Below are 25,208 nucleotides of genomic sequence, written 5' to 3' on the forward strand. Positions count from 1 at the left end.
CTCTGAGTCCTATCTAAGGAGAAGAAAGTCAGCATAGGTGAGTAGGGGGAGGGCACATAGTCATGAGGGTCCACCTGGGTCCCCACGCACATAGGAGCCTACGACACAACTCCTGGATGTCAGAAGTCTATCCTTCTGATTCTCAGCCCTGGGGACTGAGTGAAGGGTGGGGTCTTGGGCCAAATGCTGGGTCATTTTAGCAGGAGCTGGGCGGCTGTATAGGAGAGATAGGGTTGGTTGAGAGGAAGTTGAGTGCGCATGCCTGTGTGCTGGCTGGGGGCTGGAGCAGGGGAAGAAGGGGCAGGGGGCGTGGTTTCTGGAGAAGAGGTGGGGGAGGGGAAGCATTGGGGCTGCTTTAGGAAGGTTGCAGCAGGGAGCCAGAGTCTGGACAGAGCTGATGGGTGATTAGAGGTGTTGGTAGGAGAGGCAGAGAGAGGGATAAAGGTAAGGAGATGTGAGCATTGAAAAGGAGAGGCAGCTGCCGCTTGTGTAAGTATGAGACAGTGCATGAGTGTGTGTGTGTGTGTATGAGAGAGTGTGTGAGTGTATGTGTATGAGTATGAGAGAGTGTGTGTATGTGTGTGTGTGTGTGCGTGCGCAGGCATACGTGAGAGCACGGGGGCTCCTCCCTGAACCCAAACTTTATGCTCCGAGTCTTACAATTTGAATCTTCTTTTCTCCTGTCACTCTAACCATGACAAAAATAAGGTTGCATTTGAGCATGTAAGGGGTTATTTGCAAGTGTGAGCATGAGTGACTGTTCTGACCAGCCAGGAGCCTGGGAGAGAGAGAGAGGCAGAGAGCCAGAACGAACACACATATGCACGAATGAGTGCATGAATAAGCAAATGGGAGTTTACAAGAAGCTCCCCGTGAATGTGGGTTCGTGAAAAACGTTGGGTCTGAGATGCCCCACCCAAGCCCCATAGCCTATATCTCTGGGTCTCTGAGCACAGAGAATTCCAGGGACGTCTGTGCCTGAGGTTCTAGAAACCTCACACTAGCCCACCCCCTAGAATAATGAATAACTGGCTTCAAAGGATGGCATTCCTAATGGACCAGATTCCAGGAGGGAATCCAAAGAGGGTGAGGAGTCTTCTGACCCCGAGAGCCCTCCCTGGGCTGGGAGGCCCCGGACCGGGTGGAGCAGCCACACCTGCCTGAAGTTTTGAGTAAGAGGGGGTGGAAACTGCACCAGCACCGCCCTCTCGCAGGCCCTGCGGGCCCCTGCGGTCTGCCGGTCACAGTGGGTCCCACACTTCCTCACTTCCCTAAATGGGCAACTTCATATTTAGAACCCCAGGTCTTCCCTGGCAGCCCCAAGTGGTACGTCCAGCATAGGCCTGGGGCCCTAACCTCGGATCCCTGCCCCCTGCTGGACTTGTGCCCGTCCCCACTGCTCGGAGCCATGGCTCCCGCCTTGCTGCTGCTGCTGTGGCTCCAGGGCCCTGTCGCAGGTGAGAGGGTGGGCAGGTGGCTTACGGGGGAGGGAATGGTCTGCTCCTGGACCCCCTTCCTGCTTTTCCTTTGCTCAGTGATCTTGTGGGGTTGGAGGAAGAGGAGACGGTCTGGCTGACCTCGTAGCTCCCCAGCAGAGACCGGTGAGAAGGTGCCCTCCTAGTATGTGGCCCCGGGCAAAGCTAACCCAGGCCTCACAAACTAAGATAAAGCTCTGGACCCTCTCTGCATGGGCCCCTTTATCTGCCTGTCTTCCTCAGGACCTCTGACCAGGGCCACCCCACTTCCTCACACACAACAAGCCCTCATCCCTTGGCCTCTGTCGGGAGAGCCCTGTTTGGTGCCTATGGGAATCATTACCTTACGTGTGTGCGCTTTGAATTTGCTTTTTCTTGGAATGTTGATGCCACGACCTCCGTCCTTACCCCCTGTCCTGGGGTGGGGGTAGGGAAGCAATCCCTGAAGCAATCTCTCCCACCCCACATCTACTAAATGCTCCTTGAGGGGGCCTCACCCCATCCTGCCTTGCTTGCTGCCATGACAACCAAGTTACCATTCCCTGTTCAGTTTTGCGCACCTCCTGTGTGAGGGGTGGAAGGTGGGCACATGTAAACACAGTGCCCTGGAGACCCATTCCAAGGTCACCCTATCTGTACGCCTCTCCCAGAGAGACCCGCTTTTCCAGGCCAGAAGAGTGTCCCCTGGGGTCCCCCAAACCTGCCACCTGCCAAATAATTGAGTTGGATCCTTCTGTTTAACTTGCATGGGACAAAGTGATACGAAAGAGGGCATTACCTTACTCCAAGCCTCAACTCTAGTGGCGGCTGGGTTGGAAACTAAGGTGGATGTCTGGGGTGCTGGGCCTTTGGCTATCACAGCTCTGGGTTCCATTGGGAAAGTCTGGAGCAACCTGCATTTGGGAGAAGGAGACGTGCACTGAGCATGTACTACATTCAAGGCACTGTCCTGGGGCACAGTTCTCAGAGCCAGCCAGAGACAGATAAGAAACAGAGACATTAAGTGATCTGCTCACATGGTTAGTCAGTGGTAGAACCCGAGTTTTGACCTATGTTTATTTAGACTCCAAAATGCTGTCCACTCTGTCCTACTGGGGAGGACAGTGTGCGTGTTTGCAGAAGGCTCGGAGGGTGTTAGAGGAGGAAATGCCAAGCTGAGGGTGGGTAGAGGGCTGGAGGACCCTCACTGCAGCTTTCTCTCTCTCCCTGTCCCCTGATTCACCACCCCAGCCTTAGTTTTACCCCCTCCCCATCAGACCACGGGTTATGAAGCTCACTGACCACATCTTCTTCCTAGGCATAGAAGGCAACATATGAACAGTGAGTAACTGTAGAATTCTTTGGTTTACACTCCATTGGGAGTGTATATAAATGTCTGGGCATATCGGATCTATGGGTTTTAGGTAACTAGAATATTTTATTTTTTCTTTTTTTTGCGGTACGCGGGCCTCTCACTGTTGTGGCCTCTCCTGTTGCGGAGCACAGGCTCCGGACGCACAGGCTCAGCGTCCATGGCTCACAGGCCCAGCCGCTCCGCGGCATGTGGGATCTTCCCGGACCAGGGCACGAACCCGTGTCTCCTGCATCGGCAGGTGGACTCTCAACCACTGCGCCACCAGGGAAGCCCATAGAATATTTTAAAATTAAACATCACCTAGAATGAACTCAGACAACTTGCTATTTAAAAGGTGACTAGAGTAAACCTGTTTTTGAAACAAATAACTACTCTTAATATTTTCAAAGATTGAATTTTCTTATCTACCTAAGTTCGTTGTGCTCTGGAATTTCAGAATGATGACTTGCGTTTGTGTCTGTGTCTCTGTCTTATTGAGGGCAGGACCTGACTCTTTCCCACAAGACCCTGAAGACAGGGCTTATTACTCTTCCATCAGACTAGAAAATGCCGCAAAGAAAATGGCTGCGTCTGCTGAAGTTCCCTGAGTGTAAGGGCTGAGTTTCCTTCATTAGACTAAGGGCTCCCTGTGGGCTAGGCCTGTGCCTCCACCATCAGACTGGGCGTCCCCGTAGCGCTAGCCCTATCTTCCTCATCATTTTAGGATTCCCCAAGGGCACAGGACTACTGTCTCCCCCATCAGTCTGGGAACTACAGGGCAGGGCTAGTGTCTCCTCCAACAGACCAAGAGCTCCCTGGGGGACGAGCCTGTGTCCCCCTCCATTGGAGTTGGGCTGTATTTCTTCTTCACACTCTTGAGTTCCATGACAGCAGAGCAATATCCACCTCCTCTCCCTTCACCATGAGCTTTGAGTTTCAAGATGCTTCCTTCCTCCTTTCTCAACAAGTCGTGTCTCCCCAGGTGCCCCTGTCGAGAGCGTGTACTCCAAAGTGCGGCACTTTGAAGGGGAGACTCTGTCTGTGCAGTGTTCCTACAAGAGCCGCAAAAACCACACAGAGGGTAAGGTTTGGTGCAAAATCAGGAGGAAGAAGTGCGAGACTGTGTTCACCCGTGTTGGGGTGCAGGGGCCGCGCTATTTGCTGCAGGACGATACCCAGGCCAAGGTGGTCAGTATCACCATGGCAGCCCTGAGGCGCCAGGACTCGGGCCGGTACTGGTGCATGCGCAACAGCTCTGGCATCCTCTACCCTCTGATGGGCTTCCTGCTGGAAGTGTCTCCAGGTGAGCAGGCCTGCTGGGGCACTGGGATGCTGGGGAGGGGGTGTCCTCCCCGCCCTGTACTCCACTGACATCAAATATAACAATAATAATAATCCATCAATAGGCATGATGTACAGTGGGGTTTTCACAATTCCTTTACAGACAGCTTCATGGGCATTCTTGTCACCCTTTTACAGATGAAGGAAATGAGATCTAAAAAGTCCTCGCGGCTCTGACTTTGTCCAGGGTCACAGAACTAGCAAGTGGACGAGATGAGATTAGAACTCAGGACTCTCTGTGCTTGTTTTATTCAATCATCTGTTCCATATATATTCACTGAGCCCTGATTCTGTGCCAGGCACTATTCTAGGCTCTGAGGATACAGTGGTGAGCAAAACCGGACCCATTCCTACCCTATGGGAGGTGACAGGCAATAGCACATTGTCAGATAAACAGTTGCAGATAACAATAAATGTTCTTAAGAAAATAAAACAATGTGATGAACTAGAAAGTTCAGTGGTGGGGGGAGCTACTGAATTAGTGGGGAATCAGAGAAGACCTCCCTGAGCAGATGACATCAAGCAGAGCCTGCGTGTGATGAGAGCTTTCTAGCCCTGTTGAAAGTGGATGATTCAAAGGGCTTTCCAGGTGGGCAGAACTGCATGTGCAAAGTCCCTGAGGTGAGAAGAAGCTGGTCCATATTGAGTGTGGGGCAGAGTGATAGAAGATGAGGCTGGACAGGCAAACAGCAGCCCTAAAGTCCATGATTTGGGGTTTGAGTTTTATCCTAGGTAGAATAGGAAGCTATGGGAGAGTTTAGAGGAGGTGATATGGTGCCTTGTCTTTAAGGTTATCAAAACTCTCCCTTGAGTGTAGAAAAAGAGAGGAGGACCAAGAATGTAGCCCTGTGCTCCTTCCACATTTATAAGATGGGAAAGGGTGAGGAGCCAGACAAAGAGCAGCCAGTGACTGTGAAACTTATTATCCACCCTTCCCTGTTCCCCTAACCCAACTGCATCCCCATCTTCTGTTGGGTCTGAGCTAGGGTAACTGCTGTCTCTAAGATATGGAGCAAATCTCATTCCTTCCCTCTCCGGGTTCTGATTTAGCCCTAGGGAAGTAGTTGAAACCAATTTATTGAAGTCTTAATTTGCAGGGATACAAACATGAAATGGTTTTATTTTTCCCTTAGTGTATCCCTCTGTTGTACTATGTCAGATCTCACTTTCCATCTCTTAACCACAGTTTGGGGAGATTCCAACTTTGCAGACCTTTTCAATTATTAGGAAATGAAAAATGCACAGGCAATTAAAAAGGCGAATCTTCTAGCAATATATGCTCTTCCAGTCCCCCTTGAAAACTAGGTTTATGGCCCCAGGCACTTGAAGTGGAGAAGGGGGACTGCTGCTGTCCAGCTCCCCATCCTTGATCTCAGGAGGTAGGGAAGGGGTACCCCTCTCCATCACCTCCTCCTGGCCCTGCCCCTCACAACCCTTTGGTATACTGAGGCAGGCATGAAGGAGAGGGAAACGGTTGTGTGACTTCACTGACCCTTGTAGGAGGTCTCTCTCTGTTGGATGTCACTCCTTTTCTGCCCACTCTTAGATCCTCTGTGGCCAAATGCCGGCTCTCCCAAGGCACCTGTGTCTGAGTTCTTTGAAAGGTCCTTTGGGGGCCTCTTCACACGGCTGAGCAGGATGATGTGGGAGATCTGGCTCCAGATCAGCCCCTTCCCGCATCCCCACCCTCACCAATGCTACTTGTTCTGGTTCCCTTGCCCAGAAAAATGGGCGCCTTCCACGGTGACCATGTGGCTCTCAGGAGTGCATCCTTGCACGCATAGTAGTGGGAAGCAGCAGCAGCCAGCAGCAGCCCTCTCCCCCTCACCATCCCTCTCTTCCTGTTCCCTGATGAGAAAGAGTCAACACTGCCTTCTAGACTGAGCCCTCACAGCTCCTACCGCTCCCTCCTCTTCTACCATCCAAAGTCCAACCTTCTTCTAGAAAATGGGATGATAAAGGCCTGAACTGATGCATGAAGGTGGCAGGACCAGTTCCTGTGTCTCTTAATAAGTCCCCAAGGAAGGCACCTGGCCCCGCTGCTCATGGCGTTCTTTGGGATCTGGGCCTTTGATGCTTCCTTGTCTTCATCTCTGGATCGCAGTCACCAATCATGGAGCAACTGGGAAAGTTCATGTTCAACATCAGAGCAGAGAAATCTCTGACTTACAGGAATGAGGAAGGTCCAGGAAGTGACAAGAGAGATGGGGGTGGGGAGGGAAGTGTCCTCTTGGCCCAGGTGGCCTGACAGGGGACACTAAAAATTTTGTGAAAGGCTCTTCCTTCTTTCCTGTGCCTACTTCCTCCTCCCTGACCTCACCCTCTGAACAAGCATGCACCTGGTCCCTCGGCAGAGCAGAATCCTAGGTCCAAGGTCAAGGAGCAAAAGACAGGACAGGTCCGACCCAGACAAGTGTGTGGGCTGCCGGGAGCTGCTTCCAGCACCAAGGCCCCCGACTCAGTCTCACCTTCCTCCCTCCCTCTCTGGTCCCTCAGCCTCCACAACCAAGAGAAACACTCCTCTTACGAAGCTGCCCACCATCCTCCAGAGTGGAACTGTCGTCACAGCAGGCCCAGCCCTCACTTCAGGCCCTGATGCCCCTTTCACCACCAGCACGACGGTGTTCACACCTGGACTCCTCACCTTGGCTAGATTCTTGCCCTTCCCTGCCTCAGGGAGCATCAGACTGACCTCTGTGACGGGCTACGGCTTCACTGGCACCAGCCCCTCCACCACAGGGCCCAGTAGGACCATGGGGTCCCAGACAGTGACTGCGTCTCCCAGCAATGCCGGAGCCTCTGCTGCTGGCCCAGCCTCCACTCCCACTAAGGCTGGGCACCTATGCACCATGGGATCGCCCACCACGGGAATGTGCCCCACTGGCAGGTCTCTCCTCAACCTATTATCCCCCAGCAGGTACCCGGGGGGCCTGGGTTGAATGCCATTTTCCCAGACATGGCAACAGTTCTTGGTGCCTGAACAGACCCCAAGGTGAAATGTTGCAGCAGACCAGCCCCTTTCGCCCACCGGGAACTCAGTTTGGCCTGTTGCTGAATGGGAGGTGGGAGAGGGAAGCTGGGATGGACATGGGACAGAAATGATGGCAGTGGGAAAGGAGGGCAGAGGCTGGGTCAGCACAAGAGTCTGTGGATGAAAAGGAGAGGGTAGGGACCAGACAAGGGGAGCAGCCTGGGCAGTAGGAAGTGGGAAATGGGGACACTTTAATTTGGGTTCCCTGAGGAGTGGACTCTGAGACCAGGATTCACATTGTATTTGGAACACTGGAAAGAGCATGGGGACGTGAGACAGGGAAGGGACGGCAGCAGATAGAGAACTTACTGAGGCTGGTTATCACTGTGGGCAGCAAGAGCTCAATCCCATTGGGGAGACTCTAGGGTCCAGTGTGTAGCAGCCACCTGGAGGGCAAGGGAGCTGGGGTATTTATACACCCACTCTGTTGGTCATTGGTAGAGGGCTGCCTGCCATGTGTGGCATGGAGACCGCCAGTAACAAGAGAAAGCCCTCAGGCCCCCCAATTTTTAAATGGAGTTGCTGAGGACTGGTGTACATGGAAGTGATACAGCAAGGGAATATAGGCAGGGCACCTATAGCATCTGTTCCAGAGGACAAAGGTGGGAAGTGCCATCCTCAGTCACCACGAGGAGAGTAAGAACGTTGGTCTCTTCTGTCACAAATGGGGGTCTCTTAGAGCCTTGTCCTCAGCAGATTTGGGGGAATAATGGAGGAGAGGTACTAAAGTGGAGATGCTTCCCTTCGCTGGGGGCAGGGGGCTTCATCCCCTTACCTCTGAGCACCTCACTTCCTTCTCCTACAGCTGGGTCCCCAAGGAAGGGAGGCCATCACTCCCCGCGGGGACTGGCAGGTTTCCCCTGGTCCCACTCCTCTCCCGTGGTGTGCAGAAAGACGTGGGCCAGGGTGGGGCACCCTAGTACTCACCTCCTCCGCACTCTGAACTGTCTCCGCAGGCACCAGGACTTCTATCCTGCTGTGCTCGTGGCGGTGCTGGCCTTGCTCCCAGTGCCTGTGATGCTGATCGTGGTCTATGGGTTCTGGAAGAAGAGACACATGGGAAGTGAGTAGAGCCCACCCTCCTGGCCCCCCGAGGACAGAGCGCTGGGGGGTTTGACACCCTTTCCAAAGTGCCCGACTGCCCTCGGTCCCCAGACGGTGTGTCCTCGCCTGTGTCCTGTCAGGAGGACCGTACAGCACCCAGGTGAGGGAGGTGGGTGGGCAGGCGGCGACAGCTCAGCGTAGCCTTCTGGGGCTGAGCCAACAGCAAGCGGAGGGCAGAAGCAGAGGGGCTGGGCTGGCCCAGGAGCTGTGAGTGGTGGGCAGGGGGACCACCCTCTTCATCTCTGTCCCCATCCTCGCAGGCTACAGCATGTGCCGTGATCCTGCCAGATCCTGGAGGGACCCATCCACAAGACCGGAGCCTCCGTGGAAGCCTGCTTGGTCTGAAGCCACTTAACTGTATGGTGGGGGGGAGCTTCTCCCAGAGGGGTCCCAGGAGACCAGAGGAGGAGTGAAGATGGGGACCTGTCTGGATTGGAGCCAGGCTGGGGATGAGGACTGTGCAATGCTGGACTCAGGCCTTCCCAGAACCGGAGGCTGCACTGCATCCTCTCAGTTCCCCTGGGCTGCCTGGAACCTGGTGGGGGACAGGGGGTAGAGCAGGGGGCACCAGGTGGGAAGTCCCTGGGGGTAGGGGGGGGGAGCCACTGAGGTGATTCTGCTGAGAGACACAGACTCCTGGGCCCTGGCTGGATGGCAGAGAAGCCCCAGGTGTGCTGTTTGCAGACAGAGACCTCAGCTCCCATCGGCCTTGGAACCTCTTACTATCAAGCTGATGGGGGGAGGGGTGGACAGCTAGGGCTGCCCTCTCCCCACCCGGGGCTCTGTCCTCAGTTTCCCTCTGCTCTTTTCAAGCGTCCCCATGCCCTTGGGGGAAGAAAGAGTCCAGAAACAGCTCGTGTCCCAAGGGTCCCACCCTGGAAGAGAAGAAGGAACAGTGACTAAGAGTTGGGGGTCACCAAAGGTGTTGGGGATCCCAGAGCTGCCCAAGCCCCCCACCCCCTGGGCCAAGTGTCCTCTACGGGGCCTCTGGATGGGCCCTGATCTGACTGTGGCTGCTTGTCCGTCGAGTCCTGGGAGCCAGCAGAGCCCACACTCCCGCTGCTGCTGCCTGCTGGCCGGCCCCTCCAGGGAAAGCTGTGACTGGGCAGCTGAGAACCCCTCACCCGCAGGACCAGCTTGTCCTTGCATGCAGAGGCTGATCAGGGCTCTCTCCCCCAGTTCCCACACCCAGGCTCCGGGTCTGAGCTCCTGAAGAGAACAGGGGGCCCTTGAGAGTCCAATGGAGGGGAGGCCATGGCTCAGAGAAGGGGGGGGTCACCTTCCCTCTGGGGACTCATTGTCCCCTGGGAAGAGAGGACCCACTGGTGACACAGCAAAGACAACTCAGAGCTGACCAGAGCCTGGAGGACTGCCTGGGCCGGGAGGGGCAGGGAGGATGGAGCTAAGGAGCCTGGGCCAGGGGCCCAATGGCCAGGGGTGTCTGCCCCTGCCTCACTGGCTCGTGCCTCAGAGTTGGCTTCTTCTGCGGTGAAGGCTGAAGAATATGGACTGCATTCCTTCCCTAGGGAGGGGTATCCACCAGCCTGGAGCCACTGGAATGAGAGACTGGGGGGAGATGTGGCCTGTCCACCCTTGGCCTTGGGACACAGCCCTCCCAGGTGGGAGATCAAATGTCATAGTCAGGGGAGTGACACAGCTGGGGCCTTGGTGGGCAGCCAGCTTGCAGGTGCCACTCCAGGATGGAAGTGGGGAGGGAGGAAGGGGCAGGGGTCAATCCTGGGGGACAGCAGGGAGGCAGCACCTCTTTCCCATGTCCAGGAGAAGGCACTAGAGGGGAGACTCAGACTGAGGAACTGACAGACCTGGTGCCAGGACACACACACACACACACACACACGGTGATAACCGTCCTCCTGATCCTGGTGTGTAACTAGGACGGTGTTTATTCTCCACCCTAAAACCACACGCTGACGGCCCTGCGCCGGCTGAAAGCGGGATGTTGGTGGGTGCAGAGGCTCAGGACCGGGACCCAGGGATGCCACCTGTCACTGTAGGACCCTGTGCAAGTCACTAACCGTATTGGGCCTCATTTTTCCTCTCTTGTGAAAGGGGACACTAATTCCTACCTCTCAAGACTGTTTTCAGGATAAAATGAATTAACACGAACCTCATACACTGAGTAAAAGCCTCATGCTGCTTGGTCCTCCAGTTCTTTTCCAGGTCTGATGCTTGTCACATTCTACCTTTAAAACCATCGGATGCTATTTCTCTGTTTTGTACTTGACGGGAAGGGGCTAGGGAGGGTATAGGGCGACATGGTCTGGTCCCAGGAGGTGGGTCTGGGACCAGGCAGAGGCCTTTGTTACCTGATGTCATGCCGGGTAGCTGTTAGGTGGACCGACCATCCTTATTTGCCCAGGATGAGGGGCTCCTGGAACCAGGCACACCTCCCACCCGTGGAGCCTGCTCCCATGTGAATCCATGGTAAGGAAGGACACAGGGTGCTGAGAAGGAGGTGCAGACTCCGTACCCAGCTTCCTAGCTCTTATGGGCCAGGGTGGCCTCTTTGGACCTCCAGGCTCCAGGACATTTTACTCAAATCCTGGCCCCTTACATGCTCCTTCTGTTTGCCCTTCTCCCCGGAGCTCCAGGGGTATCCAGACCCCCAGCAGATCCAGGGCGGGCAGGTGCAGGGCAGGGGTGGGTGTCAGGCCAGAGCTGCTATTGCCTTTGGTGGACGAGACGAGGAGTCTTCCTGAGCAATGGACTGAGACTACGGGACATGCCTGCGAAGGGCTTCCTGTCGTGGCCAAGGGAAGGAACAAATACAGGAAGCCCAGCACCCATGGGATGTTCACTCTGTGAGCCCTGATCTGATCCCACAGGACCACGTGTTCTTGCTGTGAGGCCAGCAGGCAAGCCTGAGGTTCACAGTCCCAGTGGCTGCAAATGTGCTTTTCACTCTGCATCACCCTGCGTGGGTGGACGCCGCTCTGTGCAGCCCGGCTCCTCCTTCGGGCTGATGGGCTTCTTGCCCCTGTGCTGGGAGTAGTGAAGGCGGAAGGCAGCCTCACGCCTGGGGCAGACCCTTCCCAGGGCAGCCCCCCGACCCCCACCGATTGACACAGGGGGTCTGAAGCCCCGGCACCCCCTGCCACCTTGGCAAGTTCTGAAGGGTATCCCATCTCCAGAATGGCTCCCAAAGTGACCTGAGTTTCCTGTGGCCCAAGGGCAGCCTGACTTCTCCTGCCTGCCCTGCTTCCCCTGCCCTTCTCTTCCCCAGCCTGGTCCCCGAGCACTTTAAACTTCCTGGTACTAATCACTGCCTCGGAGTCTGCTACCCACAAGCCCAATCTGCCCGTCTGCTTGTTTACAGGGTTGTCTCTTTTCTTTGTTGTTTCTCTAGTAACCATAAACGGCCTGTGACAATTGTTTTTCTGTAGCTCATATAAAGACAATTTAAAAAAATGTGTTTGATTAGTGTGGCCTTTCAGCAAACACTAATGGAGTGACTACGGCAGGCTGGGAGCTGGGGCACAGGGATGACCTGAGGGGCAGAGATACTTTCTCCTCCTCTCCCTCCCCCTCTTTCTGCACCCATCTCCCCCTTCCCCTCCCCTCTGATGTTCCTGCCCCCAGCTTTGTTCTCTCCCACCCTTGCCAGGACCCTCCCTGCACCTCCATTCCTGGAAATGACTCTCCATCTCCCTTCCCCTCTTCCCTCAGTCCCCACGGAACTTCCCAATTCCCAGGCAGGCCTGGGCAGGAAGTCTCTGACCCCTGGAGACCTTGCAAGTGTCCCCTAACTCTGTCATTCACCTTCAGCCCCTGCTTTTCTTCGGTGGGGAGGAGAAAGTTGGGGCTTGGGAGGAAGTGGTAGGAGAGAAGGGAGAAGGAAGGAGGAAAGATAGGTTCTTAATTTGTTACCAAGTCCAAGCTCGTACTTCTTGCCACACGACAGGCCAATCCATGGAGAGACAAGCTGTTGGGACAAGGAATAACGATTTCATTTGGAAAGCCAGCAGACAGAGAAGATGGTGGACTAGTGACTCGAAGAACCATCCTAGCCCAGTTAGAATTCAGGCTTGCTTTATCCTAAAAGGGGAGGGGGTGTGGCTGGTGGCTGCAAACTTCTTGGTGCCAGCCAGACCCTGGAGGGGATGTGATAATCCTTTGTTCTTGTAGTTGTCTATGCAGGTCAGGTCACCATGTTCCTGTAAATCTCCAACAAGACAAATGTGGTTCTCTGTTGTGTAACTTTGTATCTCTATATGAATGGAAAAGTGTTATACCTTTAAAGGTCAGAGCCTTGAGAATGGGCTATTATGTATATTTCAGGCTATAAACAACATTCTTAACTCCAAGCAAAAGCAATAGAATACAAAGGTGAAAATAAAAGAAACATCCAATATGGAGTCAGATTTGTTCTTCAGTACTACAATTTCACCATGGTTTCCTCCTGGGCTTTTATGGCTTTCTCCACCCCAGAGAGAGTGAGACAGGCTGACGAGGAAGAGGCTGGGCACAAGAGAGCCAGAGTCCCCTGGAGTCTCTATCTACTCTCAGATGTAGCACCTGCAGCTGAGGGTCCCACCTATAGGCCAAGGTCTCCCCCTCTTCTCCAGTCAGGCTTCAGTGGATGGGCTGAATCCCCCTGGCTCTGGGTTTCTCTCCTCAGGGGCTTCCTTGCTCCCTTGCTTTCCTCCCCCCAACCCAACTCAAGAAGAGGGCCCATGGCCTGGGAGGCCACATACCTGCTGCCACCTGTCCTGCTGGTGCTCTTGGCCTCAGATGAGGGGCAGGCAAGGAGGGCAGAGGGATCAGGGCAAGAGGAGGGGGAGATGGCTAAGTGAGGTAGGTATGAAAGGGGCTCTGGGGAGGAGAGGGCAGGGACAGGGTGGCACTGTGGCCAGAGGCTGGCTCTGGAGCTCATTCTGAGTGTAGACACAAAGAGGGTGGCTCCCTGCAGGGGGGAAGCCCTCATCTCACAGCCCTGCAGTGGCGGTTGGCGGGGCTCCCTGACCTGAGGGAACAGAGGCCAGAGCTGCTGTGTAAACTAGAGGACAGGACAACTCCGTGCAATGCTGGTATCCACCCCAGCAAGGCTTAAAGATGAAAACCCACACAGGGAAATATCAGCACATAGTTGTACTGTATTAACCACGTTCCAGGCTCTGGACAAGCCCCAGTAGCTTTGATTCTCTAGCCAAGATGACCTCAGCTTGGGCTTCTTCATCATGGCTGAACTCAGGGCAAAGGACTGGGGGTTCTATTGGTGTGGAATCTACGAGTCTTCCAGGAACTTTGGTCTCAGAACCATCTGTCTGGTCTATCACAGGGTGAGTTCCTTTCTTCCTTTTGTGTGCCTCTCAGACTTCCTGAATCACAAGATGTTAGGGCTGGAAAGGACCCTAAAAATCACTTCCTTCAACCGTTTCATAGCTGAAAACTAGGGCCCCTTCCCCAAGGTCTTTGGTTGGTCAGGGCCAGAACCAGCACCAGAACTCAGGCCTGCTAGCTTTCGGTAGGTTCTTCTTTTCCCATCACACACATTTCTCTGAACCTTTTTGTTGCTACCAACAGGACTCCTCCATTGATGTGTGATGATTGCAGAGCTTCCTCAGGCTTGAACAAGACTGGCTTATAGGTCCATTCCCAGGCATCCCTACCCCGACCCTGACCCCCAACTTTCTCTCAAAGGGCTGTGCTCGAGATGGGTCACAGGTAACTGGGTGAGGGTCAAGAAATGTGGACACAGGAGACAGCCAGGTAGCGAGGCAGACATGAGGCCCTGGGGGTGGAGCTGAGAGGCATAGCAGCCAAGGCCTCAGAGGGCCTGAACTTGCCCCTGATAGTAAGAGACCTTACCTGTCAGAGTGGGAACTTTGGGGTCATCCCTAACCCAAGGCCCTCAGTATGCCTCTTGCAAACTTCAGAGTTGCAAAGCATCCCCTGCATTCTCTGCAATGGTCAGGGCTTGAGTGACACCTTCCCAGACTCCTGCCCTATGGGAGCCTGTCCAGCCGTTTGGATGCCTGAGGACCCAGATCGGTGGCTGGGTCATTCACTGCCCAAGCCTTGGCTCGTTCCCTTCTCCATGTAGGGCATGGGGCTAGGCTCCGGGAGGGGAATCAAAAACCTTGAGATCCCATCCTCAGCTGGAGGAGCCCACAGCCCAGCCAGGGAGACAGACAAGTAAATTAAGGATTATGATGCAGGGTGGTAGGTAACATCATAGAAGCATGTTGGGTGGAGGTCCAGTGAAGAGAGGAACAGGTTGATGGAGAAAGCCAGGGTTTGGACTCTCCTGGGGGACTCCCCAGAGGAGGTGACACCACCTGGGCCTTGTTGATTGAGCAGGAATTTATCCAGGGGAGACAACACAGGTTGGGAGGGTGGAGGGAGCCATTAAACGTTTAAAGTGTATGACATGTTCAAATGAAAACAGAAGAGACTATAGAACACATCCAATATACAAGTGACAGTGTGATGCCTAATCTAAAATTGTGGCGCTTCACAGTGAAGGAAATCCAACACTACTGAGCATGACACCTCCATTCATCTGCAGGGCCATGTGTGGCCTCCTCTTACCCAGGCCTGGGGGCTAGAAGTGGGGAGCCCTGGAGTGTGGGGCAAATAGATAGGAGTGCTCCCCTCCCTGTCACCTCCTCCAGCTTCAACACTGCTCACCACCAGGAGCACCAGGAGGACCACTGCTGCCATCAGCCCTGTCATTGACAGGCACTGTCCCCTCACCCCTGTCCTCTCAGCCCTTCATTTCCTGCTGACTGTGCCAAATGCCTCCAACTACCACATTCCCACAGATACCTGGCTCTTGGGATGAAATGGAGTCAGACAGTTCGCTTCCGGTCACTTCACCTCTTTGAGCCTCAGTTTTCTCATCTGCAAAATGGGACCAATAACATTCCCACTTTCATCTGGGGTTCTTACCTTTGGCACTGTTGACATTTGGATATTATTCTGAACATTTCTTTGTTGTGAGGGCCCATCCTGTACGTTGTAGGATATCTAGCAGCATCCCTGGCCTCTACCCGTTAGACAGCAATAGCACAAATACCCCCAGACTGCACAGTTGTGGCAACCAAAAATGTCTCCAGACATTGGCAAGTTTGTCTTGTGGGACACAACCTCCCCCAGTTGGGAACCACCATTTTACAGGGTTGTTGTGAAGATTAAATGAGATCATGGACTCAGAGGGCCCAGTGCCAGGCATGTGATCAGGGCTGCTTCTTTCTCCTCCTTCCCATTCCAGCCCTTCTCTATCTTTCAATACAAGCAGGGGAGCTATCCTGGATCCGCAGGGGTCCAGGGAAAGGGCACACTCTGTGGTTACTACCACCCATGGCCGATTTCTTCTCTAACCCCGCCTGATGGTTTCCAGGTGGATGATGGCAGCGGAGGTGGCACAAGTGAGAGTCACTCACCCCGCCTTCCTCCTGGAGGAAGACCTCATCCTTACACACCTGCCCACCGGACCTCAGACCACCCTCCCTTCTCCTCTCCAACCCCTCACTCCATTTCTGGCCATGACACAGGTTCTATGAGCAAGGCTGACATCTCATTATGGCTGAGGGCAAGCAAGGTCCTGTCTAACAAAAACATTCCCAAACGAGCTGTCTGAGCAGGAGGCAGTGAGATTGCAGCAGAGGCTGCGTGACTCACTGGGATTTTGCCCAGGGAGCTCTAGCATCTGGTTGGCAGCTGGATTCGATGACCTTTTATATCACCCTGGAGAAGTGATGAATCTGCAGTTCCAAGTAATCTTTCCCATGATGTGGCAGGACATCACCCTTCTGCCCACATGGCCTGGAGTTCCCAGAGTTCTGAGTCATTCCTTGGGGGCACTTCTGTCTCTGTGTGTGACCAAAGAAAAAAGAATAGGTGAACATACATCAAAATATCACTACGATTATCTCTGGGCAATGGGATTAGAGGAGGGAAGGAAAATTCCACTCAATAAAATGAAGGACTGGCTCTGGAGCCAGATTACGTGGATCTAAATCTAACTTCTACCTTATATGAGCTGTGTGATCCTGGGTAAGTTATTTAATTTCTCTGGATCCCAGTTACCTGGAACAATAATATTATCTACCTGATGGGTAATAAGGTAACACATGTAAAGTATGTGTTTGCCTAGCACATAGTAAGCACTCAATAAATGTTAGTGTGTTTTAAGTGGCGGGATTATGGACAACTTTTACCTTTTTAGAGTGAATTTTCATATATTTTTCTGATAAAGATTAACTGAATATAGTTTTTAAAAGATTTTATAAATGCTGAATACATTTTACATAGTTATTCTTGTAATAGCCATAATCTCCCTTTAAAGCTGGGCACCACCTAAGTGTGGCAGCTGATTCTGGAGGAAATTGCTTGTGGTTTGAAGGTATGATGTTTCAACTGCACAAGAAGTATTTACCAAGTAACTGTTGATATCATTTGCTCTATGTCATCTACTTAGTAAGCATGGTTAAATCTTGAGTCTTATAATTTCAATACTAGGTCTTTAAAAATTATCTAATTTTTCTAAATGAGACTTTAAAAATTCTGCTATAATTTTTTTTCGAAACAAGCAAATTTCACAGCAACTAATTTGTCTTTAGGACTATTTTTGCTTTCTACTCTAATTAAGGCACAAATTATTGCTCCAGAACTCCTGTGGATGTCTCGAAATTTAGAGTAATTTTAAAAGGGTCTCATGGCCAGATAATGTTAGGAAGGGCTGATGCTAGATGCACATTGGTCTCAAGATTTATTTCCTTGTTGATCCCTGATTGCCCAACACACTCTGGGTGTAGAGGGAAGGACTTGTGACCTAGCTTAGACCAGGGCATCACACGGAAACAGTGCCACCGTGTGGGGTCCAGTCTGTGCTAGAGGTGGGAATCAGCCCCTCCCTGGAGAAACTTTTTCTTTCTTTTCAGAAAGGCTGCAATTCTCTAATAATTCTCTTTCATTTTTAAGGCTTTATGCATCCGACTACGGCAAGACCAATTTCAGCTGGCAGATCTCTGTGGTCAAAGCCTGGCCTGATTTCTACCCTGATGGGCATTCTGACTTCTCAACTCGATCTTGGACCAGAAGCCCAAGTGTGCCTTTCTGGATGAGATGGCCAGATATGTCCCAGACTTTCTCTGATGACTCATTTGAGGGCCTTACTTCACTCCCCAAACCCAGGTATTAACCTTCTAGAATCCAGCCACTACAGATTTTACAATATCAACATCACTTCCACATCTAGCAACAAAGAGGAACTGCCTCTTGTTTATTGCATCTCCCTAGCACCTGGCATGGTGCTTGGCATATGGTAGGTGCTTGGAAAATATTTGTAGAATAAATGAATGTGCCCCTGAGAAGAGTGCTCCAGCCTCTCCCATTCCCTTCTATAAGAGGGAAAGGAATGCCAAGAAGGAGGGGGCATTTGAAGGCCAAGTTTCCTTCCAGGAACAAATGGCTTACACAAAAGGGCTGAATTATCAATCATTTTAACAGGGTTCTTTACAGAGGAGTGGGCAAGGATAAGGGAACCAGTAAGGGAAGGGATCGTGATGCATCCAAAGACTGGGAGCTGTTAACACCCCCACACTTGAAAGAGCAAGGAGAAAGAATTGTGTTATTGGAACTGAGTGAGCACCAGAGCCATGGAAGAGGGACCACCAATAAGAGCTGTAGCTACAGAGGAAAGCAGCCCCTGTTTAAACCACGGCAGATGAGGAGGGAGTAGGAGGAAGTAAAGACCCCAACTTATTTCTCCTCCTGGCCTCCAAACTCTTGCCAATATCTTCCCTTGACTCGATCCATCAGTAAGCCAGTAAGCTGGGAGCTTGGGTGATGCAGTCCAGAGGGGGTCAGTCTCCTTGGGACAGAGCAGGACTAAGCAGAAAGAACATGGGTTGGCGGAGGGGGCAGGAGAGGCGAATAACCAGCACAGCGGTCAAGGATGTCAAAGGCAGCAGAAAAGCCAAGAAGGGGAGGACTGGGAGGAGGCCACTTGTGACTTCTAAGGATCAGATTCAAAGGCATGAACAGCAAAGCCATCTCTAAAATTTTTTTTAAATAAAAGAAATACAAGATAGAGAAGCAAGAAGGACTACAATTCTGCAGCCTGTGGGAGAAAAACCACATTCACAGAAAGAGAGACAAAATGAAAAGGCAGAGGACTTTGTACTAGATGAAGGAACAAGATAAAACCCCAGAAAAACAATTAAATGAAGTGGAGATAGGCAATCTTCCAGAAAAGAATTCAGAATAATGATAGTGAAGGTGATCCAGGACCTTGGAAAAAGAATAGAGGCAAAGGTCAAGAAGATGCAAGAGGGCTTTCCTGGTGGCACAGTGGTTGAGAGTCCGCCTGCCGATGCAGGGGACATGGGTTCTTGCCCCAGTCCGGGAAGATCCAGCATGCCGCGGAGTGGCTGGGCCCGTGAGCCATGGCTGCTGAGCTTGCGCGTCCAGAGCCTGTGTTCCACAACAGGAGAGGCCACAACAGTGAGAGGCCCATGTACCACAAAAAAGAAAAAAAAAAAAAAAAAAAAGAAGAGTCAAGAAATGTTCAACGAAGACCTAGAAGAATTAAAGAACAAACACCTAGAAGAATTAAAGAACAAACAAACAGAGATGAACAATACAATAACCGAAATGAAAACTACACTAGAAGGAATCAATAGCAGAATAACTGAGGCAGAAGAACGGATAAATGACCTGGAAGACAGAATGGTGGAATTCACTGCCATGGAAAAGAATAAAGAAAAAAGAATGAAAAGAATTGAAGACAGCCTAAAAGACCTCTGGGACAACATTAAACCCTACAACATTCACATTATAGGGGTCCCAGAAGGAGAAGAGAGAGAGAAAGGACCTGAGAAAATATTGAAGTGATTATAGTCGAAAACTTCTCTAACATGGGAAAGGAAATAGCCACCCAAGTCCAGGAAGCGCAGAGAGTTCCAGGCAGGATAAACCCAAGGAGAAACATGCCAAGACACATAGTAATCAAACTGACAAAAATTAAAGACAAAGAAAAATTATTAAAAGCAACAAGGGAAAAATGACAAATAACATACAAGGGAACTCCCATAAGGTTAACAGTTGATTTTTCAGCAGAAACTCTACAAGCCAGAAAGGAGTGGCATGATATTTTTAAAGTGATGAAAGGGAAGAATCTACAACAAAGATTACCTGGCAAGGATCTCATTCAGATTCGACAGAGAAATTAAAAGCTTTACAGACAAGCAAAAGCTAAGAGAATTCAGCACCACCAAACCAGCTCTACAACAAATGCTAAAGGAACTTCTCTAAGTGGGAAACAGAGAAGGAAAGGACATACAAAAACAAACCCATAACAATTAAGAAAATGGTAATAGGAACATACATATCGATAATCACCTTAAATGTGAATGGATTAAATGCTCCAACCAAAAGACACAGGCTCTCTGAATGGATACAAAAACAAGACCCATATATATGCTGTCTACAAGAGACCCACTTCAGACCTAGGGACACATACAGACTGAAAGTGAGGGGATGGAAAAAGATATTCCATGCCAATGGAAATTTTCAAAAGAAAGCTGGAGTAGCAATATTCATATCAGATAAAATAGGCTTTAAAATAAAGAATGTTACAAGAGACAAGAAAGGACACTACATAATGATCAAGGGATCAATCCAAGAAGAAGATATAAAAATTATAAATATATATGCACCCAACATAGGAGCACCTCAATACATAAGGCAACTGCTAATAGCTATAAAAGAGGAAATGAACAGTAACACAATAATAGTGGGGGACTATAATATCTCACTTACACCAATGGACAGATCATCCAGACAGAAAATTAATAAGGAAACACAAGCTTTAAATGACACAATAGACCAGATAGATTTAATTGATATTTATAGGACATTCCATCCAAAACCAGCAGATTACACTTTCTTCTCAAGTGCACACGGAATATTCTCCAGGATAGATCACATCTTGGGTCACAAATCAAGCCTCGGTAAATTTAAGAAAACTGAAATCATATCAAGCATCTTTTCTGACCACAATGCTACGAAATTAGAAATCAATTACAGGGAAAAAAAGGTAAAAAACACAAACACATGGAGGCTAAACAATATGTTACTAAATAACCAAGAGATCACTGAAGAAATCAAAGAGGATATCAAAAATTACCTAAAGACAAATTACAATGAAAACACGATGATCCAAAACCTATGGGATGCAGCAAGAGCAGTTCTAAGAGGGAAGTTTATAGGAATATAAGCCTACCTAAGAAATAAGAAAAATCTCAAATAAACAATCTAAACTTACACCTAAAGGAACTAGACAAAGAAAAACAAACAAACCCAAAGTTAGTAAAAGGAAAGAAATCATAAAGATCAGAGCAGAAATAAATCAAATAGAAACAAAGAAAACAATAGCAAAGATCAATAAAACTAAAAGCTGGTTCTTTGAGAAGATAAACAAAATTGATAAACTCTTAGCCAGATGCATCAAGAAAAAGAGGGAGAGGACTCAAATCAATAAAATTAGAAATGAAAAAGGAGAAGTTACAACAGACACGGCAGAAATACAAAGCATCCTAAGAGACTACTACAAGGAACTCTATGCCCATAAAATGGACAACCTGGAAGAAATGGACAAATTCTTAGAAAGGTATAACCCTCCAAGACTGAACAAGGAAGAAATAGAAAATATGAACAGACCAATCACAAATAATGAAATTGAAACTGTGATTAAAAATCTTCCAACAAACAAAAGTCCAGGACCAGATGGCTTCACAGGTTAATTCTATCAAACATTTAGAGAACAGCTAACACCCATCCTTCTCAAACTCTTCCAAAAAATTGCAGAGGAAGGAACACTCCCAAACTCATTCTATGAGGCTACCATCACCCTGATACCAAAACCAGACAAAGATACTACAAAAAAAAAAAAAAAAAAAGATACTACAAAAAAAGAAAATTACAGACCAATATCACTGATGAATATAGATGCAAAACTCCTCAACAAAATACTAGCAAACAGAAATCCAACAACACATTAAAAGGATCATACACCATGATCAAGTGGGATTTATCCCAGGGATGCAAGGATTCTTTAATATACGCAAATCAATCAATGTGATACACCATATTAACAAATTGAAGAAGAAAAACCATATGATTATCTCAATAGATACATAAAAAGCTTTTGACAAAATTCAACACCCATTTTTGATGAAAAACTCTCCAGAAAGTGGGCATAGAGGGAACCTACCTCAACATAATAAAGGCCATATACGACAAACCCACAGCAAACATCATTCTCAATGGTGAAAAACTGAAAGCATTTCCTCTAAGATCAGGAACAAGACAAGGGTGTCCACTCTTGCCACTATTATTCAACATAGTTCTGGAAGTTTTAGCCACAGCAATCAGAGAAGAAAAAGAAATAAAAGGAATACAAATTGGAAAAAAAGAAATAAAACTGTCACTGTTTGCAGATGACATGATCCTATACATAGAGAAACCTAAAGATGCCACCAGAAAACTACTAGAGCTAATCAATGAATCTGGTAAAGTTGCAGGATACAAAATTAATGCACAGATATTTCTTGCATTCCTATACACTAATGATGAAAAATCTGAAAGAGAAATTAAGGAAACACTCCCATTTACCATGGCAACAAAAAGAATAAAATACCTAGGAATAAACCTACCTAGGGAGACAAAAGACCTGTATGCAGAAAATTATAAGACACTGATGAAAGAAATTAAAGATGATACCAACAGATGGAGAGATATACCATGTTCTTGGATTGAGAGAATCAATATTGTGAAAATGACTATACTACCCAAAGCAATCTATAGATTCATTGCAATCCCTATCAAATTACCAATGGCATTTTTTACAGAACTCGAACAAAAAGTCTTAAAATTTGTATGGAGACACAAAAGATCCCGAATAGCCAAAGCAGTCTTGAGGGAAAAAAACGGAGCTGGAGGAATCAGACTATACTGATTCAGACTATACTACAGAACTACAGTAATAAGACAATATGGTACTGGCACAAAAACAGAAACATAGATCAATGGAACAGGATAGAAATCCCAGAGATAAACCCATGCACCTATGGTCAACTAATCTATGACAAAGGAGGCAAGGATATACAATGGAGAAAAGACAGTCTCTTCAATAAGTGGTGCTGGGAAAACTGGACAGCTACATGTAAAAGAATGAAATCAGAACACGCCCTAATATCATACACAAAAATAAACTCCAAATGGATTAGGGAACTAAATGTAAGACCGGACAATATAAAACTCTTAGAGGAAAACATAGGAAGAACATTCTTTGACATAAATCACAGCAAGATCTTTTTTGATCCACTTCCTAGAGTAATGGAAATAAAAACAAAAATAAACGAATGGGACCTAATAAAACTTAAAAGCTTTTGCACAGCAAAGGAAACCAGAAACAAGACAAAAAGACAACCCTCAGAACGGGAGAAAATATTTGCAAATGAAGCAACGGACAAAGGATTAATCTCCAAAATATACAAGCAGTTCATGGAGCTCAATATCAAAAAACAAAAAACCCAGTCAAAAAATGGGCAGAAGACCTAAATAGACATTTCTCCAAAGAAGACACACAGGTGGCCAAAAAGCACATGAAAAGCTGCTCAACATCACTAATTATTAGAGAAATGCAAATCAAAACTACAATGAGGTATCACCTCACAGAGGTTAGAATGGGCATCATCAGAAAATCTACAAACAATAAATGCTGGAGAGAGTGTGGAGAAAAGGGAATTCTCTTGCACTGTAGGTAGGAATGTAAATTGATACAGCCACTACGGAGAACAGTATGGAGGTTCCTTAAAAAAACTAAAAATAGAATTACCATATGACCCAGCAATCCCACTACTGGACATATACCCAGAGAAAACCATAATTCAAAAAGACACATGCACCTCAGTGTTCATTGCAGCACTATTTACAATAGCCAGGTCATGGAAGCCACCTAGATGCCCATCGACAGACGAATGGATAAAGAAGATGTGGTACATATATGCAATGGAATATTACTCAGCCATAAGAAGGAACGAAACTGGGTCATTTGTGGAGACATGGATGGATCCAGAGACTGTCATACAGAGTGAAGTAAGTCAGAAAGAGAAAAACAAATTCCCTATATGCGGAAACTAGAAAAATGGTACAGATGAACTGGTTTGCAGGGCAGAAACAGAGACACAGATGTAGAGAACAAACGTAGGGACACTAACGGGGGGAAGCGGCGGGGCGTGGTGGTGGGATGAACTGGGAGATTGGGATTGACATGTATACACTGATGTGTATAAAGTGGATGACTAATAAGAACCTACTGTATAAAAATAAATAAAACTAAAAAATTAAAAAAAAATGAAATACAAGATAATAAAAGAACACCAACTGAAGGGGCAGCAGAGACAAACGAGGGGTTTTCAGGACAGGTGAGACTGTGCCCATGTGAACATGGAGGAAAAAATGGCTCTGGGGGTGGGAGGGCGGTAGAACTTAAAGATACTGGAAGAGAGAGGACATAGGTGAGAAAGCAAGTTCCTGGGGATTGTCAAAGGCAGGGAGTGGGGGAGAGAGAGACAGAAAGAGAGAAAGAGAGAGAGAGAGAGAGAGAGAGAGAGAGAGAGAGAGAGAGCAGTCATCTTGGAAAAGGAAAATGGAAATCTGGGATGGACATAGACAGGAGGAAGAAAGAAAGAATTGAGAAAAATATATTGAAGAGGGAGGAAAATAATGCCCGCTACTTTTTTTGAGCACTTGACAATGTGCCATACACACTTACATACCCAGATAGTGAAGCCAACTGGAGAGTTAGGAAACCTGCCCAATAGCTAGTAAATAACAGAGCTGGGCTTACTCACCATAAGAAGCAGAGCCTGTGTGCTTAACCCCTACTCTGTAGTTTCAATTTCTGTCCCACTCAGCCTACGAATCCTACACTCTGCCCCATGCTCAGGCTAGACATCTGCCCCTGCCCCTGCCAGATCTGGATCACTCCGGATCCAATCAAGTGGCAGGTGAGATTCCCTACACCTGTGATGCCTCTCACCAGGTTCAGTGCCTGGGTCCCTTCTTCTAAGCTCTGGTGTTCTCAACCAGATCTTCCCTTTGGCTGGACATCCTGCCTCACTATGGCCCCTGGACAGGGGTTGAGATCTTTACAGCTTAGAAAATATATCTTAATAATGGGAGAATGGCCTCAGCTGGAAGTGGCGGAGAGTGACAATGCAGATACAAAGAGACAGGTGGGAGCACGTCAAGTCTGTGAGGGATCAGAAGTGAGAGAGAGTTTGGGGGTGGAAGGCAGGGGTTTGGATCCAGGAAGATGAGGTCGAGCAAAAGCAGGACGGGACCAAAGAGGGAAGCGGGAAAAGGAAAGCTTAAGTGGCTGCTTAGCAGCAGGTGATGTTTGTAGGCTCTACTGTCTGTGGGTGGTGGTGCCAGGTAGGGGTGGAGTGGGTACCAAAAGTCACTCTCTCAAGCCCACTTCTCAGGCAGGGCTGGGCAAGGGATTTCCCAGGTTGGGCTGATGGTGTGCCTGGATAGAGTTTGAGTTGTTTCAGTTTCCAGAAGCTTATTTCCCTGCCAGTTGTTGGCAGCCACACCCTTTCCCATCCCAGGGCCTGTCTGGGTGCTGGCCATGGTCCTGACCGGACTCTTGTACTTCTCTGGCCGCCCAGGTGGGCGAGAGTGGGGATAGGAGGATAACAGAATCTGAAAGAGGGTGAGGATGTTCACATATGTTGATTTATTTCTAGGGAAGGAGGGGGAGTAGAGCTGTGTATTTGAGGATAGTGACGATTTGGAAGAGCTGCTATAGGCAGTTTACTAGGAAACTTCCAGACATTCTGAAAGGGATTACGCAGCAGCTGTGAAGTCTTAGCCAAAGCTAGACGTCAGG

At 49.2% G+C, this 25,208-nt stretch overlaps 2 protein-coding genes across 5 annotated transcripts in view; one reads left to right on the forward strand and one right to left on the reverse strand.

Annotated features, from left to right (window-relative positions):
* The window catches only part of LOC111178792 (adenylate cyclase type 10-like), a 118,059-nt gene that overhangs the window by 33,484 nt on the left and 59,367 nt on the right, over positions 1-25,208 (reverse strand). The window contains exons 33-36 of the mRNA XM_089918778.1: positions 15,929-16,119; positions 15,074-15,148; positions 8,108-12,227; positions 2,254-2,368 (exon numbers count right to left, since the gene is read on the reverse strand). The gene's annotated coding sequence lies outside the window, so the exon portion shown is untranslated. The remainder of the gene's footprint in view (positions 1-2,253; positions 2,369-8,107; positions 12,228-15,073; positions 15,149-15,928; positions 16,120-25,208) is intronic.
* On the forward strand, positions 1,159-10,453 carry TREML2 (triggering receptor expressed on myeloid cells like 2). Of its 4 annotated transcripts, none has more exons than XM_022581865.3 (6): positions 1,159-1,457; positions 3,791-4,111; positions 6,646-7,066; positions 8,137-8,243; positions 8,545-8,623; positions 9,098-10,453. In XM_022581865.3, exons 1-6 carry the CDS (start codon positions 1,409-1,411, stop codon positions 9,495-9,497), a joined length of 1,377 nt encoding a protein of 458 aa, XP_022437573.1. In that variant the 5' UTR covers positions 1,159-1,408; the 3' UTR covers positions 9,498-10,453. The 4 variants fall into 4 exon arrangements, with proteins under 4 accessions (XP_022437573.1, XP_089774905.1, XP_022437572.1 ...); XM_022581864.3 differs by having other exon boundaries at positions 1,304-1,457; positions 3,791-3,889; XM_022581863.3 differs by having other exon boundaries at positions 1,306-1,457; positions 6,646-7,036.

The sequence above is a fragment of the Delphinapterus leucas genome, chromosome 10 (genome assembly GCF_059928025.1).
Source record: "Delphinapterus leucas isolate spDelLeu-1000000601 "Yukka" chromosome 10, BTC_Dleu_Yukka2, whole genome shotgun sequence".
Classification (NCBI taxonomy): domain Eukaryota; kingdom Metazoa; phylum Chordata; class Mammalia; order Artiodactyla; family Monodontidae; genus Delphinapterus; species Delphinapterus leucas.